Source organism: Scedosporium apiospermum, assembly GCF_000732125.1.
Source record: "Scedosporium apiospermum strain IHEM 14462 chromosome Unknown SEQ_SAPIO_0088, whole genome shotgun sequence".
Classification (NCBI taxonomy): Eukaryota; Fungi; Ascomycota; class Sordariomycetes; order Microascales; family Microascaceae; genus Scedosporium; species Scedosporium apiospermum.
Genome location: NW_015971789.1, coordinates 1,359,865 through 1,373,852, shown reverse-complemented (window position 1 = coordinate 1,373,852; position 13,988 = coordinate 1,359,865). Strand labels below are relative to the sequence as shown.

The following is a 13,988-nucleotide window of genomic DNA, read 5'->3' as shown; positions in this document are numbered from 1 at the left end:
CGGAAATTTCCAGCGAGCTGGAAACCCGTACGGCTATCTTCGAATGTTGACACTCGCCTTCTCCGATTTGATGATGAAGGTTCTGGGTCAGACGACGTTGTGTTTGGCAATCGACGTAGGCTTCACCGTGCCTGCGCTCTTGTCAATAAACCTTGAATTTTCTTGCTGGCTTCAGCCACGTCCGTTACTAGGACGCGAGAATGCGCGCTTGCCAGCTGGAACCGTGCGTTCAATTGCCTGCGCCACAGATAGCTCGAATGTGGTGCAGGCGCCACGTCCATGACCTGACTACGAGATGTCACGTGGAATCTTCATGAAAATGACGTTGGAGGGAGACCCTGTCGGTTCATAATTATGTAATCCGATGCCCGAAGTACCTGCGAGAATTCAATTCAATTCCTTCGTAACTCTCCGGTCGTCGGTGGTACCATTCTCAAGGACGACCCCACCAAAGCTTCCCTCAATTCCAAGCGGAGCTGACCATTGGCACGACTAAAACGTCTAGTGCTTCACAGAGATTGATCTAGTCGTAGATAATAACGTAATGCTGTACTCCTCATCGGGGCGGGTTGAAGACACAATTATCTAATATTACTGTTTGCTCGCAAAGCAGTGGGGCAGCGCGGCATTCCGCATTACCCAAGACATCAATGATATGAGAGTTTTGGTCGCCCACGGGTAGTGCACTTCACTTCGTACGAAGTAGTTTAGGAAAGGAGACGATAAACCTGCTTCCCTAGGAAGATTCGTGATCAAGTGTCGTAGAAGGCCTCGAACCACGTCCAAAGACAGGTCGATAGAGAGGGATCTCCAACCAGATTGTGAGGGAAATGTATTCGCCTGGGCATGTTGCCATTTCAAATCTGACATAATTACAACTGAGATATTTTTCTGGCTTTCCCTGCCTTCACATCGCTCGGACAACCTGCTGTTTCGTGTCGGAACCCCCACCATCAAAGCTCCCCGCTCCCATCTGGAAAAGTAACCCCACCAGAGCTAAGGATGGGGGAGGATGGGGGCTACCTGCAGGCAGTCTCCCAGACGCAAGGGAACCGGCGTGGGGCCAAGAGGTCAATCGAGTGAGGAGCTTAGTCGAATTTGACTAACACTGAGGACTCAACAAGCGAGTGCTGAATCAAGCCAACGTGGAGCTCACATCTCTAGTGCAGTGTCATGGAAACCCTTTTTTTTGCCTCCCTCCTCTCGAAATCATCATCTTTAGCAGTTTAGCAGTTCCACTGTTTCTCCCGCCCGGGTAATCCAGCCCGGATCTCCTTGGGTAGAAATACACCCCAGCGGGAGAATTACCCGGACTTCCGCAAGCGTAGTGTAAGTGGAAGTCGAAGGAGTGGTGGGAACTGGGTTGAGATTGGGGCGAGGAGGAAAGGAAGAGATGGAAAAATATCGCAAATCGGATGTTCCTTGGTCGGTTGCGTTTTAGTTGGATAGCACCGACAAACTCGCCGCGGACAAATAGACTTGGTTACGAAACATCACGGTTCTAACGAGAGGGGTTTGAATCGACGAAGCAAGGAGCGGCATGGCCAGGCCATGGCTTGGAAGGTGTGTATTGGCTAAGACGGAACTTGTCCATCCAATGGGAGGTTTCGGAGGGGAGGGGTGATACTTTCTGGGGGCTATGCAGCATCTAGCAGTGCGGGAGAGATTCTGCTTGAACGAAGGAGTGAGACCTGGGGAGAAAATTGTAATCGCCAGCAATCAAGTCGGCTCCGGCAGCCACGGGTGCTAGTCAACCGGGCTTGTTTGCGCGGTGATGTCAGAGACAATTAAGCTGCAAACATGGCAGCCAGCAGCAGATGCCAGCAACGGCGTGACTTGGACCTTGAGAGGAGCTTGGGTGTACAAGTCATCCATGAGTAATAGTCTTCGCCGACGGGACGGACAAACACAGGCGAAGCTAGTATGAACCTGGCATGAAGAGCATGATACACATCCGCAAAGATGTGAGGTGTCCCTGTGCCTTTCCAGGACTGAGGTTTGAGGAGCTGTTTTGGGTCTGGAGCCTGCACCGACGACACGGCAGCTACCTGGGGTAACTGGGTCGTTTTGTGCGTCATCTCAAAGTCTCATCGAGCGGGACCAAGACAACATTGAATAGGCTCAACACAATTTGACGCTTCGCCATTTACTGAGGTACACCAAATGGATCCTAAGAGCAATCAGACGACAGAAGAGAAATCGTGCAGGCTTCAAGACTGTTTGTTTCCTGCCGCTGGGTGTCTCTAGGCTGTCGTTGACCGGATTTGTCAATGTGCTGGCAGGGAGCCGTGGTTAAGCTGTGATCTGTGGCTCGGGGTTGGAGAGGTACCGAAAATGGATCGATCAGTGTAGAACTTGTAGTGAAGAGTAGCGCAGAGTATATCGATGTACAAGTCGAGTAGCTGGATATCGCACTGGGCTCTAACGACTGACAGAGCAATTCAGGCCAGCAAACGCATCGCTGACCAAGGTGCAACATCAATTGCCAGACATTCAGAAGGTGCAATCCCGGAAGCTTGAAGCTGAGGCTCGCCTGAGTAAGCCTCCCCCGCAACCGGTCCGGACAAGCAGGTGAAATTGGTGACTCGAGGGGGTAAAAAAAAATATCCGCTTTTAAATCGCCCTGGGTGAATGGCTCCTTCTCGAACTTCTTCCCCAACCTTATCTCTCTTTCCTTTCCTCCCAACAGAGTATTTGAACTGTAACCTGATCGTGGTTGATCTTCTTCGCCTTTTCCAAACCGTTCTCATCCCACGATATTCCTACTTGACCACCTCTCTTCCAACCTCATCATCTTTCATAGCATACATCTTATTGCCCTTCCTTCTAGTCCGCTGGCCGCACTCGCCTTTTCACCCGAGAAATTCAATTCCACGTTCCTAATAAAACCTTAACCATGTCTGGCGCTGTGTAAGTTATCGCACCCTCGTTGAATTGCTTCCTGTTGTGATGGGCGACGACAGCTCGACAATGGGAAAATTTACCCCGCCATCCCCTCCCTTGCTCCACCCCCGCCCAACTTTGACGTCTGCTCCTTGATGTCACAGTGGAAACCTCCCAAAGAAGCTCTTCTCGAATCCCAGCTACTCCCATGTGCTCAATTCGAGTAGAGACTCTGATCGCACTCTTGTCCTTTTCCTTTGGGTGAACTGAAGTTTAGAATCGAGGCTTCGTCCTCTTGCCTAACTCCACATACCTAATTAATTATGCTACCCTCTATCCCAGAGCTCGACTCGCCAACTTGAACTCTCAAGTGAGCAGTCGCGCAAGGCAGTCTCCCCCCGATTCGCGAAACACCGCGTCAACTAGTGGACCTATCAATGCTGACTCTTTGGAAAGCGCTGATCTCGGCCTTATTGGCCTTGCCGTCATGTAAGTGATCTTCCTTTTGGAATTCTATCCCCGGTCGCCGCCGCCCAAAGGCTGGTCGCGACACTTGCTTTTCGCCGGCTTTAAGCTCTAACACCTTATGTATAGGGGTCAGAACTTGATTCTGAACATGGCCGACCATGGCTTCACTATCTGCGCCTTCAACCGAACCATCTCCAAGGTCGACCGCTTCCTCGCGAACGAGGCCAAGGGCAAGCCAATTGTCGGCGCCCACTCCTCCGAGGAGTTCATCTCCAAGCTCAAGAAGCCCCGTCGAGTCATGCTTCTCGTCCAGGCCGGAAAGGCTGTTGACGACTGGATTGAGAGCCTTCTCCCTCTCCTTGAGCGCGGTGACATTATCATTGATGGCGGTAACTCTCACTTCCCCGACTCCAACCGCAGGACAAGATACCTTGCTGCCAAGGGCATCCGCTTCGTCGGCTCTGGTGTCTCCGGTGGTGAGGAGGGTGCTCGATATGGCCCCTCTCTCATGCCCGGTGGCAACGAGGAGGCGTGGCCCTTCATCAAGGACATCTTCCAGTCCATCGCCGCCAAGAGCGACGGTGAGCCCTGCTGCGAGTGGGTCGGTGATGAGGGTGCTGGTCACTACGTCAAGATGGTCCACAATGGTATTGAGTACGGTGACATGCAGCTGATCTGCGAGGTGGGTCTTTCCTCCGAGCCTTGTGTCTCATTCCTTGTTAAGTTCTCGGCCAGGATGTGTAACTGATTTCCGCCTATAGGCCTACGACATCATGAAGCGCGGTCTCGGCATGACCTCCAAGGAGATTGGAGATACCTTCGCCAAGTGGAACAAGGGTGTTCTCGACTCGTTCCTCATTGAGATTACTCGGGATATCATGTACTTCAACGACGAGGATGGTACTTCTCTCGTCGAGAAGATTCTCGACAAGGCCGGCCAGAAGGGCACCGGCAAGTGGACTTCTGTCAACGCTCTTGATCTCGGCATGCCGGTTACTCTCATTGCCGAGGCCGTCCTTGCCCGTTGCTTGTCTGCCATCAAGGACGAGCGTACCGTCGCCTCTACCAAGCTCGAGTACGTTGGCCGCGCAAACACCTTCGAGGGCAACAGGGAGCAGTTCATCGAGGATCTCGAGCAGGCTCTCTACGCCTCCAAGATCATCTCCTACGCTCAGGGCTTCATGCTCATGCAAGAAGCCGCTAAGGAGTACGGATGGAAGCTCAACAAGCCCTCCATCGCTCTCATGTGGCGTGGTGGCTGCATTATCCGCTCTGTCTTCCTCAAGGACATCACTGCCGCCTACCGCAAGAACCCCGATCTCCAGAACCTCCTCTTCGACGATTTCTTCAACAAGGCCATCCACACTGCCCAGCCCGGCTGGCGAGACGTCGTTGCCAAGGCTGCTCTCCTCGGTATCCCCACCCCTGCCTTCTCTACTGCCCTCTCCTGGTTCGACGGCTACAGGACGAAGGATCTCCCCGCCAATCTTCTCCAGGCCCAGCGTGACTACTTCGGTGCGCACACCTTCCGCGTCAAGCCCGAGGCTGCCAACGCCAAGTACCCCGTCGGCCAGGACATTCACGTCAACTGGACCGGCCGTGGTGGCAATGTCTCCGCCTCTACTTACCAGGCGTAAATGGATCGTCCCTAGCATATTGCAGTCAATGGCATAAATTGGAAGGCAAGGAGGCACATCTCGCCTCTCGCCTTCACGCATTGTCTCTAAGCTCTAAATGGGGGAAAGGAAAAAAAGACATTTTTTCAGGCAGCTCGAAGGGGCGGGCGGGAAACGGGTCCAGTTCCATACTGGATCGCCCTCCCCCCCCGCTTTCAGATGCTGGCCTCGACAACGAGATGGGTCGTTGCAGGGAAGAAGTAAACAGAGGAACAACGGACCACATAAATTGCATGATGGGCCCCGGAAAGAAACAGCACATTACTTTTTGTCAATGGATGTGGGATTGGGTAATGTTGGTATCATCACCTGCGTGTGAGTTGCATTTGATAGGTTCTGCCAAATTAAGCTTGCGAGAGATGAGAGAAAAAGAAAACAGTTCCATCTATAGTTTTCGTGCTGGGACCAAAAGTGAACTAGGAGCCTTTTCTTTTCGTCTCTACGCTATCACTTTTAGCTTTTTTCATCAACTCGTGTCCCCGTCCCTAGGATTCCAAGCACCGTTTCCTCCCTAAGAATATCTCGGAGCCATTTTTTTCCCCACTTCGAAGAATAGGTGTCGAGGGAAAAGATCTAACTAATAATGCGTAAGACTACTACTGCTGCTGCTCTTCTACATGTCGTTCACCCCTTGCCCTCTTAGCCCTGTTATCCCTTCTTCGTTGTATGTTGAGAATCGACAGAAAATCATTTTTACCGCGCTTAGGAAGTAGTCGGCTCGAGAGTGACGCCACTAAGAGTAAAAAGTTAGAATAGCTGATCCGAAAATTGAAATCCGGCTTGGAAAGATAAGCGAGAGCGATAAATAAAAATACTTACGCAACAATGGTGGCCCATCCGATCAACCGCCAATGCTTCTCGATACGACGGGAAAGAGCAACCTTCTCGCCAATGTTGGTGCAAGCAGGGGTCGTGAGGATGAGCTTAGCAGCGTCGTTCTTGTGGGCGGAGACCTTGGCACCGGTGGAAGTAGAACCGATGTTGACCATGATGACCTCGTTCTTCGACAGCTTGGCGACCTTGGCCTGCTTTCCGTCGGCGGTTCGGACACCGAGGAGGCGGCGGAGGAGGTAGAAGTTGATTTCGATCTCGCTGTAGATCTCGGGGAGGCGGCCCTTGAGACCGAGGACGTGACCGACGAGACGGTCGGCTCGGCAGAGGGTAGGATCGATACGCGTACCGACACCGATGAGACCTCCGGGGACGGCGTACTTGAGATCGTTGGCTTCGGAGTTGAGGGAGACGATGCGGCTGAAGATGGGCTTGCACTGGAGGGCGCCCTTCTCGTCGCGGGTGACGATGCCGGGGCGGATCTCGATCTCGTCGCCGAGCTTGAGGACACCGTGGAGGATACTGCCACCGGCGACACCGCCCTTGAGCTCGTGGATCTCGGCACCGGGCTTGTTGACGTCGAAGGATCGGATGACGATCATGTAAGGGTCAAGGGTGAAGTCTCGAGGGGGGATGGGGATGGTGTTGACGATGGAGTCGAGAACGGAGTCGATGTTGAACTTGAGCTGGGCAGAAATGGGGATGATGGGCGACTTGCCGGCTACTGTACCCCTAATGAACTTGAGGATTGACTGGTAGTGTTGCTCAGCAGCCTCTTGTCGCATCAGGTCCACCTTGTTCTGCAGAATGATGATCTTGTCCAGCTTCATAATTTCGATGGCAGCCAAGTGCTCGGAAGTTTGGGGCTGGGGGCAGGATTCGTTTCCTGCTATAAGAAGGAGGGCGGCGTCCATGACCGCGGCTCCTGACAACATGGTGCTCATGAGAATATCGTGACCGGGGCAGTCAACGAAGCTAGATTATTTCGGTCAGCTTTTTTTATAAATAAAAAAAAAATTATCGACCCAGCGTCTTTGGGTGCCAACAACTTACGATACATGGCGCAACAGCCTGTAGGTTCCTCCACATCCCTCCCGCTCGCAAGGAGGATCAACCTCCTTGTCACTCTTGTAGCTCCTGTAGCACGTAGGCCTGGGACAAGCCTTGTTGTCGCACTGGTAAATCTTCGCATTGGCATAACCAAGCTTGATGGTAATGTTCCGGATCAGCTCGTTCTTGAAACGAACGGTCTGCACGCCGGAGATGGCCTTGACGACGGTGGACTTTCCGTGGGCGACGTGGCCGATGGTACCAATGTTTATGGTCGCTTGCCTCGCGATAATCTCTGGGGTCAAGGGCGTGAGGGTGTTGACGTCGAGATCCTTGGGATCCGTCTGGGGAGGTAGAGGCGGTCTCTGGATGGTGGGGTCGGTAGACGTCATGGGATTCGACGATTTCTTGAGGGCGGGCTTGAGAGGCTTCTCAGGAGCAGCGCCGGCGCCGACCTCGCCGACCGATTCCGCGTCGGAATCAGACTCGATGTCGGGGTCGTATTTGTCGCCGTTGGCCGACATTGTGGGCTTCACTTGCTGCGGGAATGTGCGAATGGCGGGGCAATTTTTTGGTGATTGTGAGGGCTTCGTGGGTCGGATTTCAGGCTCTGCGGTGTTCGCTGGGTTAATGGATGTCCCTATTTAATTTTGTTTGAGAGGAGATGGGGTCCAATTAAGTGATGCGTCGTCTACGAGGAGAAGAAAACAAACTAACCTCAGGTCACCGAAGAAATAGCGAATTTATTCGGGGAGGGTAGAAATGGTAATAGAATCTGGGGTCGCGAAGTTGGATGAGTCTTTCCCATCAAAGATTCCCTCAGTGCTTAGTGGCGATGAACGTGGGGCACTAAAACCAAAATCTTTCCTCCAGTGGTGCTGTGGACACGTGACTTTCTTCCCTTGACGCGGGATTCAAGAGCGACCAACATCAACCTCCAGGAAACCTAAGGCTTAGAACGCTGCCCATAGAATATAGCCCATGTCTTCTCATTTTTGGCTCCTTCTCACCTTGGCCCTAGAAAGCAGTTAGACCCGATTAGTTTCGAGATGCGGCTTGGCTACTACCGCTATGGCAGCTAGCCGGTGGCTGGAAGATGCTGGACCATGGCTGCTTGCTAACAAGAGGACCACATGGACAATCAACCAGGAGATCCATAAAATTTGGTATTAATCGCGTACTATGTATAGTAGCAAGCAAAGAATATGCCCGAGTCGTGTCTTATTCAACGCCAAAGTAAAGACCCAAAAAAAAGCTCCCATATTGCTGGTCCTCCCCGCCGAACTGGATGCTGTGAAAAGAGGTCATGAAACTCTGTATCCAATATCCAAAATGCCCAACGCCATCTCCTTATTTCCTAACCTTTCTAGCATGCTTGACCAAATTTTCTATCACTCCCTCAAACGCTTCTCTGTCGCCAATCTTTTCATCAGTCCGTTTTTGCCAGTACTCTAGTGCCTCCTTGGCCTTGGCTTCGAGTTGCGTGAGCCTCTCAAGATGGGTCTTGAGCTCCTCGTTTGTCATTCCGTCCAGGGCCTCGTCCGTCGTCGTACACAGCTGTTTTGCTGCCACGAGGTTAAGATCTGGTTCGGGGGGCGGTCCTTTGCGTCGTTGTGAGGTAGAAGGCTTCCCTTGCGAGTCAACGGATGTGGATGATGCATTGTTGCCGCTCTGTTTTAAGCGATTCACAGACCGGGAATCGGTAGACGTTCGCGGGGAGGCTGCCGATCCGGGGCGAAGAGATAGTGATGGGAGTATAAGCTTCTTTTGCTTCGAAGCCGGGAGGATCTCATCCAAGTCGACCGGGACGCCGAGTGACACTAGAAACAATCTCCTGATACGGGATCGAATCCAATCTGGGGGAGATAGGGGGGGAGGTGCAACCAATTGGGACCAAAGTGATGCGCTTCTAGCGGTTAGGAAGACAGGTTGATCTTTCGAAACGGGAGGTAGTTGGGGGGTATCGTAATCTTCTGGAGGAAAGAGGTAATGAATATAAGGATCGAGTGCTTCAGTAACCTCGTCGGGTTCTAATCCTTCAAAGTCCGGAACAGACTAATCGGACATTCAGTGTTAGCAGAACATACGACGGGGGTGGGGTGGCCAAGGTATTGGAAGCCTTACGAAAGGTAATATGACGGTAGGTGATGGGGGGACCGCAGCGGGCGCGACTGGTACTGGCGCGGGCGTTGGTTCTGCCCGTTGAAAGCCGTCTTCAAAATCGTCAAAGTCGGCGTCTTCAGCTCCCTCCTCGAAGTCATCAAAGTCATCCCCGAAGTCATCACCAAAGTCGTCCTCGCCATTATCTTGGCCTTCATCTCCTTTTTGTCCCTCGTCATCATCTGGCGAGCCTGGCTCGCTTATTGATTGTGTAGACCATACATCCTTTTCAGGAGCCGACGGACTTGGAAGGTTTAGATTTGGTAGTGGTATTGAGGTATCTACTGGGAAATGAAACTTCGTTAATGGGAAAAACTCCACGCTAGTCGCATACTATAACATCAAATGGGTTTCTCCATGACCGTACCAGATTCGTTGCCATCGGCATTTGCGGGAGAGTCTTTAGACACTACAGCATTACCCTGCGCGCCTTCTGCTTCCTCATCGGGTCTCAACACAATATCAGGAGTTGCATCCGCTTTCTGTTCCTTTGCCAGCCTCTCTTTAAACAAGGGGGAATGCGGCCCGGTTGCGCCAGTGGATTCGGTCACAATAGTAAGGGGAACCTCTGGAGGCGTAGAGGGCGCGGGAGAAGGCTCCGGTATCTCCTCTGAGATGACGGCGATCTCGTCGGGCTCGGCGTCGCCTTCCCGCTTGCGGTAGGCCTCGGTTCCGGGAGTTTCGCCGTAGGCAGGATCGGTCGTCACCTTTTCAACTCTGGTTCTGGGCACTGGAGAGTTCGGGGAGGGGCTGGTCGGGGCGGATTTCGCATCGGAGAAATGATCTTCTGAATCAGATGATTCTATTGAATTTACGTTAGACAATAGGTATAACTTGATTTTAGGATCTCAGGATTCATATGTACCTAGGTCGTGAGCGCCGGGGTCTGCGTCGTCCGTCTTCCTCGGCGGAGCCAGCTTGTCTGGGGCAGTCATTGTGTACCAGGGGAAACGACGTTGCTAAGGTCTTGAGCTCAGATTGTTGGTCGGCTCGGCTGCCGAATTCGCAAAACGTGATAATCTGTCATTCCCTGAACCAAGAGAAGGGTAATCTTAATACTGATTAGATTAGGTGAGAGATCTTCAAAGAATGGTCGCTAGTTTTGAGGCTGGGAGGTCGTGATTACCTCCTGTGTGAGGCAGCTTTCCAGGGCGTCGTCCCATCATGGACAAAAAGGTGGGGATAAACTTCGGAAAACAACCCCACCTGGCGTTGTACCAATAAGTAGACTAATAGGAGCCCTTCCAATCACGAGCAGCACAAGGACAGGTAGCTCAGTGGTAGAGCGGAAGATTGCAGTTCCACTGCAAGTATCTTTAGGTCGCGTGTTCGATCCACGCCCGGTCCTCTTTTTTGGCCTGCATTCACTCTTGGTTCTGGTTCTTTTTTTTTTTTTTTTTTTTTTTTTTTTTTTTTTTCGTTCCACATGGGATATGGGCATGCTGCTTTGGATGTTGTGAAACTATAAAGTAAAATGGCATGTTTTGTGAATATTTCTAAATATTATCTTCATCCATCTATCTCGTGCCCATTGCCTATTTTCCGAGTCCGAACACAGGGATGAAGAAGAGAAGCAACAATGCTGCAAACATGTTGACCCGCTGTTCCGTGACGAAACAATGGGGAATCGGGCTCAGACTTGCCCATCTATATCAAACATGCAATAAAGACCAGCGAACTAGGCGGGAAACGATTCAGTATCCCAGATATCAAGTCCGCCGCAGCAGTGTGGGAATGACGGAGAAAGATTAAAATTCGTCATCTCCGCTGAGAGCCTTCGACTATGTCCAGCTGCAAGGGTCAAAGAGGCGAACGAAGACATTCCCGTAATAATATGGTGTATTACAATCTGCGGTAAAAATAGCAGTTTGTTTTACACACGCCTGGAGATCAGGAAGTCCAAAGTTTGGTAGGTTCATAGCACGCATGGGCTCGCAATTATACCGGAGCCAAGGAAGAGGACTGTGTTGCTTGGCTGAACTCTCTCGACACGAAAGCATAATATCCTCATACACTGCTTCGTCCATGGTGCGATCACAGGGGGCAAGGCTTGGTCAGGTCAACTGCTAAAAATAGGACACCGTTCCTCTGGGCAAAATTGTTTGCTCGTTGTTAGTTTAGACGAAGTGAGTGGGTGGTCAGATCTCTGGCAGTTGAGCAAGATCGATTCGAGTTTCTGGATGTCCTGCCCACCACTTCGTGGCTGGAAAGGTGCTAACTCGCCCAGATCCGGATATTAAGCTGTCAGATAAGGAATTTATTCCAGAAACGTAACTTGGCTGAAAGTGCTAGATTTGAGATCTTTAAAGAGTTTGCGGCATATCCTGGCCAGTCGGGCAAAGGCAAGCTCGGGATGGAGGGTCAGGATACCCAACCATTGCGAATGTTACCGTGCGCCAGGAGCAGATCAACATATTCAATGTGGACATCACGACCCTGATCCTTCATCAGGATAATTACCTGCATGTGGCAGACACATTGGGATGTGCGAGATTCACGAAGCCAGGAACTCTCGGAATCAAGCAGCTTTCTGACGACATGCTTGATAAGGGCAGAGAGTAAGATCTACGATATTGCCTACGCCTACGCATATAAGCCGACATCTCGGTAAACTGCCTGATCTGCTGTGCCGTTCTGGAAAAAAGAAAAGCGAGAAATTTTCATCAAGAGTGAATGGCCCTTCACGTCGCACAAGGAAGGCGCTTCGTCACTCGTGGACTCTCCCTTCGTGTTCGCTCCCTCAGCCCCCCGGGATTCATTAAGGCCAAATCATCCTTCTCGTGGTGCCACCGCCACTGGCACAATGCCACGTTCGGGAATTTTCTCCAAGGCCCGGTTTCAGGACTATTAGAGAATCCAAGAAGATGGCCTTAGGATGAAGGGGATTTTCCGGTCATTTTTTTTTTTTTTTTTTTTTTTTTTTTCGCTCTTTGTCTTTTTCTCGGTCAAGTGTCCTCCCTGCGGTCGGACGGGCCATTGGCCATGGGACCTCGTCACATTTGAAGTTGTAGGCGGTTCGAAGAGGGAAAACGCCAAGAACAATTGATGGACGGGAAGTTTGTCGGGGGACTCGGGCGGGTGGGGTAGATTGAGACTGTAGTGCGCATCGCAGTGGCAGCGGATGAAGACAAACTCATAAACGAAGTGCATGTACCGACGCCCGCCCTTTGTCCTCTTGTGTATTTTGTATGTCCGTGATCCTGAGGTACTCACGTACATTTCGAAGCCCAACAAGTGCAACAGAGGCACCAAGCCCGGCTGGAGACTCGGGGTGTTGGTCGGAGAGGATGAAGGTTGAATGCATGTGCAGCAAGAGCCAAGGCAGGTGGGGAATGCAACATGAGGACAATCCAAAAGTCGAGAGCGACACCCCCATTTGTTGTTTGCACAGCTCTTGCCGCCCTCACCTGCAGGCGCCGAGCGGGAATCACGTCGTCAAGCATCCTTATTGGCCAACGCAGATCGTCCAGGCTGGTCGACTTTCGTGGTACCCCTGGAGATGGGTGGGGTGGTCAGCCAATGGAAGGCGCAGCTGGTGTAAGTCCGCATCTTCAAGAGGTGCTCAGCAGGTGCTCAGGACTGCGATTGGCGCCGGGGATGCACGTTAATCCAGTGCAGGGATGTGACGAGCCGCCAACCACGTCCAAATGTTCCCGCTTCTGGACCTCCAGCCATCCCGGCATTCCAAAGGTCGGCCTGGATGCTGGCCATCCTCCCTGCTCTGCATCTGCGAAAGTACATCGGCGGTGACGCCCACGTCCTGCTGTGTTCTATCAGATCGAAACATATCGTGCGGTTTCAGACGGAGTTGCGCTCTAGGCTCGGTGCACTCTGGCGCCCATCCTGGGGACGAATTTGCTCTCCATGACATTACAGGAGCTGTGTGCTGCTAGGGGGGCAAAAGATGAGAGAGCAAAGAGAAAGAGAACGGCGGGAGACCACGGTGGGTGACCGGCAGGGTAGCAGTGATCATGTACACGACTCTTCCAATTCACGACAGATATGCAGAAGAGTGGACGCCTTTGCGATGGGGGCGATTCACACGCATTTTTTATTGAAGGCTGGCTTGGACATATGAGGGGAATACATTGAAATCAAGCTGCACGCGGACGAAGGACCAAGTACCACTCTACCACTCTTCATAGCACTTTACATGCGAGGGATCAAAGGCCCGTCAGCAAAACGTGTGTTGGTTGTCTAATATCTGACTCTCACGCACCGCCCACCATCCACTGCCCTCGTACATAACCCCTCTTCTTCTATCTTCATCGCCTTGAGTTTTCTGCCGGACCTCCCTTTCGATCTCTTCTCCGATCCATCCCCTCCCCGAGTTATTCGTGGAATCAGCTTGTCTTGTCCGCGCAATCCATGTCTGGTCTCGTTTGACCATCTCCTGCCGGCGCTTTCCCAGACGGCTATATTGCAAATCTCGACGGGGTCTTCCAGGTTACTTTTGGACCGTCGACCAACCGGAAGCCGGCTCCAGCACGTCCCATCAGGTCCGGCGTCTATTTGCACCCCAATCGTTGGTGACCATCTTCGCCCTCTGCCTATCAGAGTAAGTGACCACCCTTCAACTATTCCCCCCCAAGGGCCCACCACCCTGTCCCCTCTTCCAGAATATCCTATGTATCCTGTATGTGACGACGTGCTTTTCCCTTGGCTCCTCTCCCCCTTCGCTTTCATATTCCCATGGCACCACTTGTGGTCCTCCGGCAAATACTGATATACCAATCCTAGCCCAGAACCGCCGGCCCGCTAATATAGTATTGATCTTCTCCCAGCGGCTACACCCCAACACAAAACTGCTGCACCTCCCCCCCGAACATTTTGATCTCTCTTCTAGACCTTCTTCTACTCCTCGGAAGCTGGTCTCTCCAAAAATTCTTCACTTTCTTTCTTTCTTCACAAGTTCTCCTG

General features: G+C 52.0%; 3 protein-coding genes across 3 annotated transcripts; 1 reads left to right on the top strand and 2 right to left on the bottom strand.

Moving 5' to 3' along the window:
* Positions 1–2,896: 2,896 nt before the first annotated feature.
* On the top strand, positions 2,897–4,988 carry SAPIO_CDS3366 (Phosphogluconate dehydrogenase (NAD(+)-dependent, decarboxylating); the record flags this gene model as incomplete). Its single annotated transcript, XM_016786176.1, has 4 exons — positions 2,897–2,910; positions 3,226–3,372; positions 3,478–4,033; positions 4,113–4,988. The coding sequence occupies 4 exons, from the start codon at positions 2,897–2,899 to the stop codon at positions 4,986–4,988; spliced, it is 1,593 nt and encodes a 530-aa protein (XP_016644182.1).
* Positions 4,989–5,729: 741 nt separating this feature from the next.
* SAPIO_CDS3365 (Eukaryotic translation initiation factor 2 subunit gamma) lies at positions 5,730–7,432 on the bottom strand (the record flags this gene model as incomplete). The annotated part of the gene is made up of 3 exons (XM_016786175.1): positions 5,730–5,760; positions 5,847–6,833; positions 6,912–7,432. 3 exons carry the CDS (start codon positions 7,430–7,432, stop codon positions 5,730–5,732), a joined length of 1,539 nt encoding a protein of 512 aa, XP_016644181.1.
* An 826-nt stretch (positions 7,433–8,258) lies between these two features.
* On the bottom strand, positions 8,259–10,003 carry SAPIO_CDS3364 (Uncharacterized protein; the record flags this gene model as incomplete). The annotated part of the gene is made up of 4 exons (XM_016786174.1): positions 8,259–8,963; positions 9,033–9,352; positions 9,436–9,870; positions 9,934–10,003. The coding sequence occupies 4 exons, from the start codon at positions 10,001–10,003 to the stop codon at positions 8,259–8,261; spliced, it is 1,530 nt and encodes a 509-aa protein (XP_016644180.1).
* Between the last annotated feature and the right edge of the window lie 3,985 nt (positions 10,004–13,988).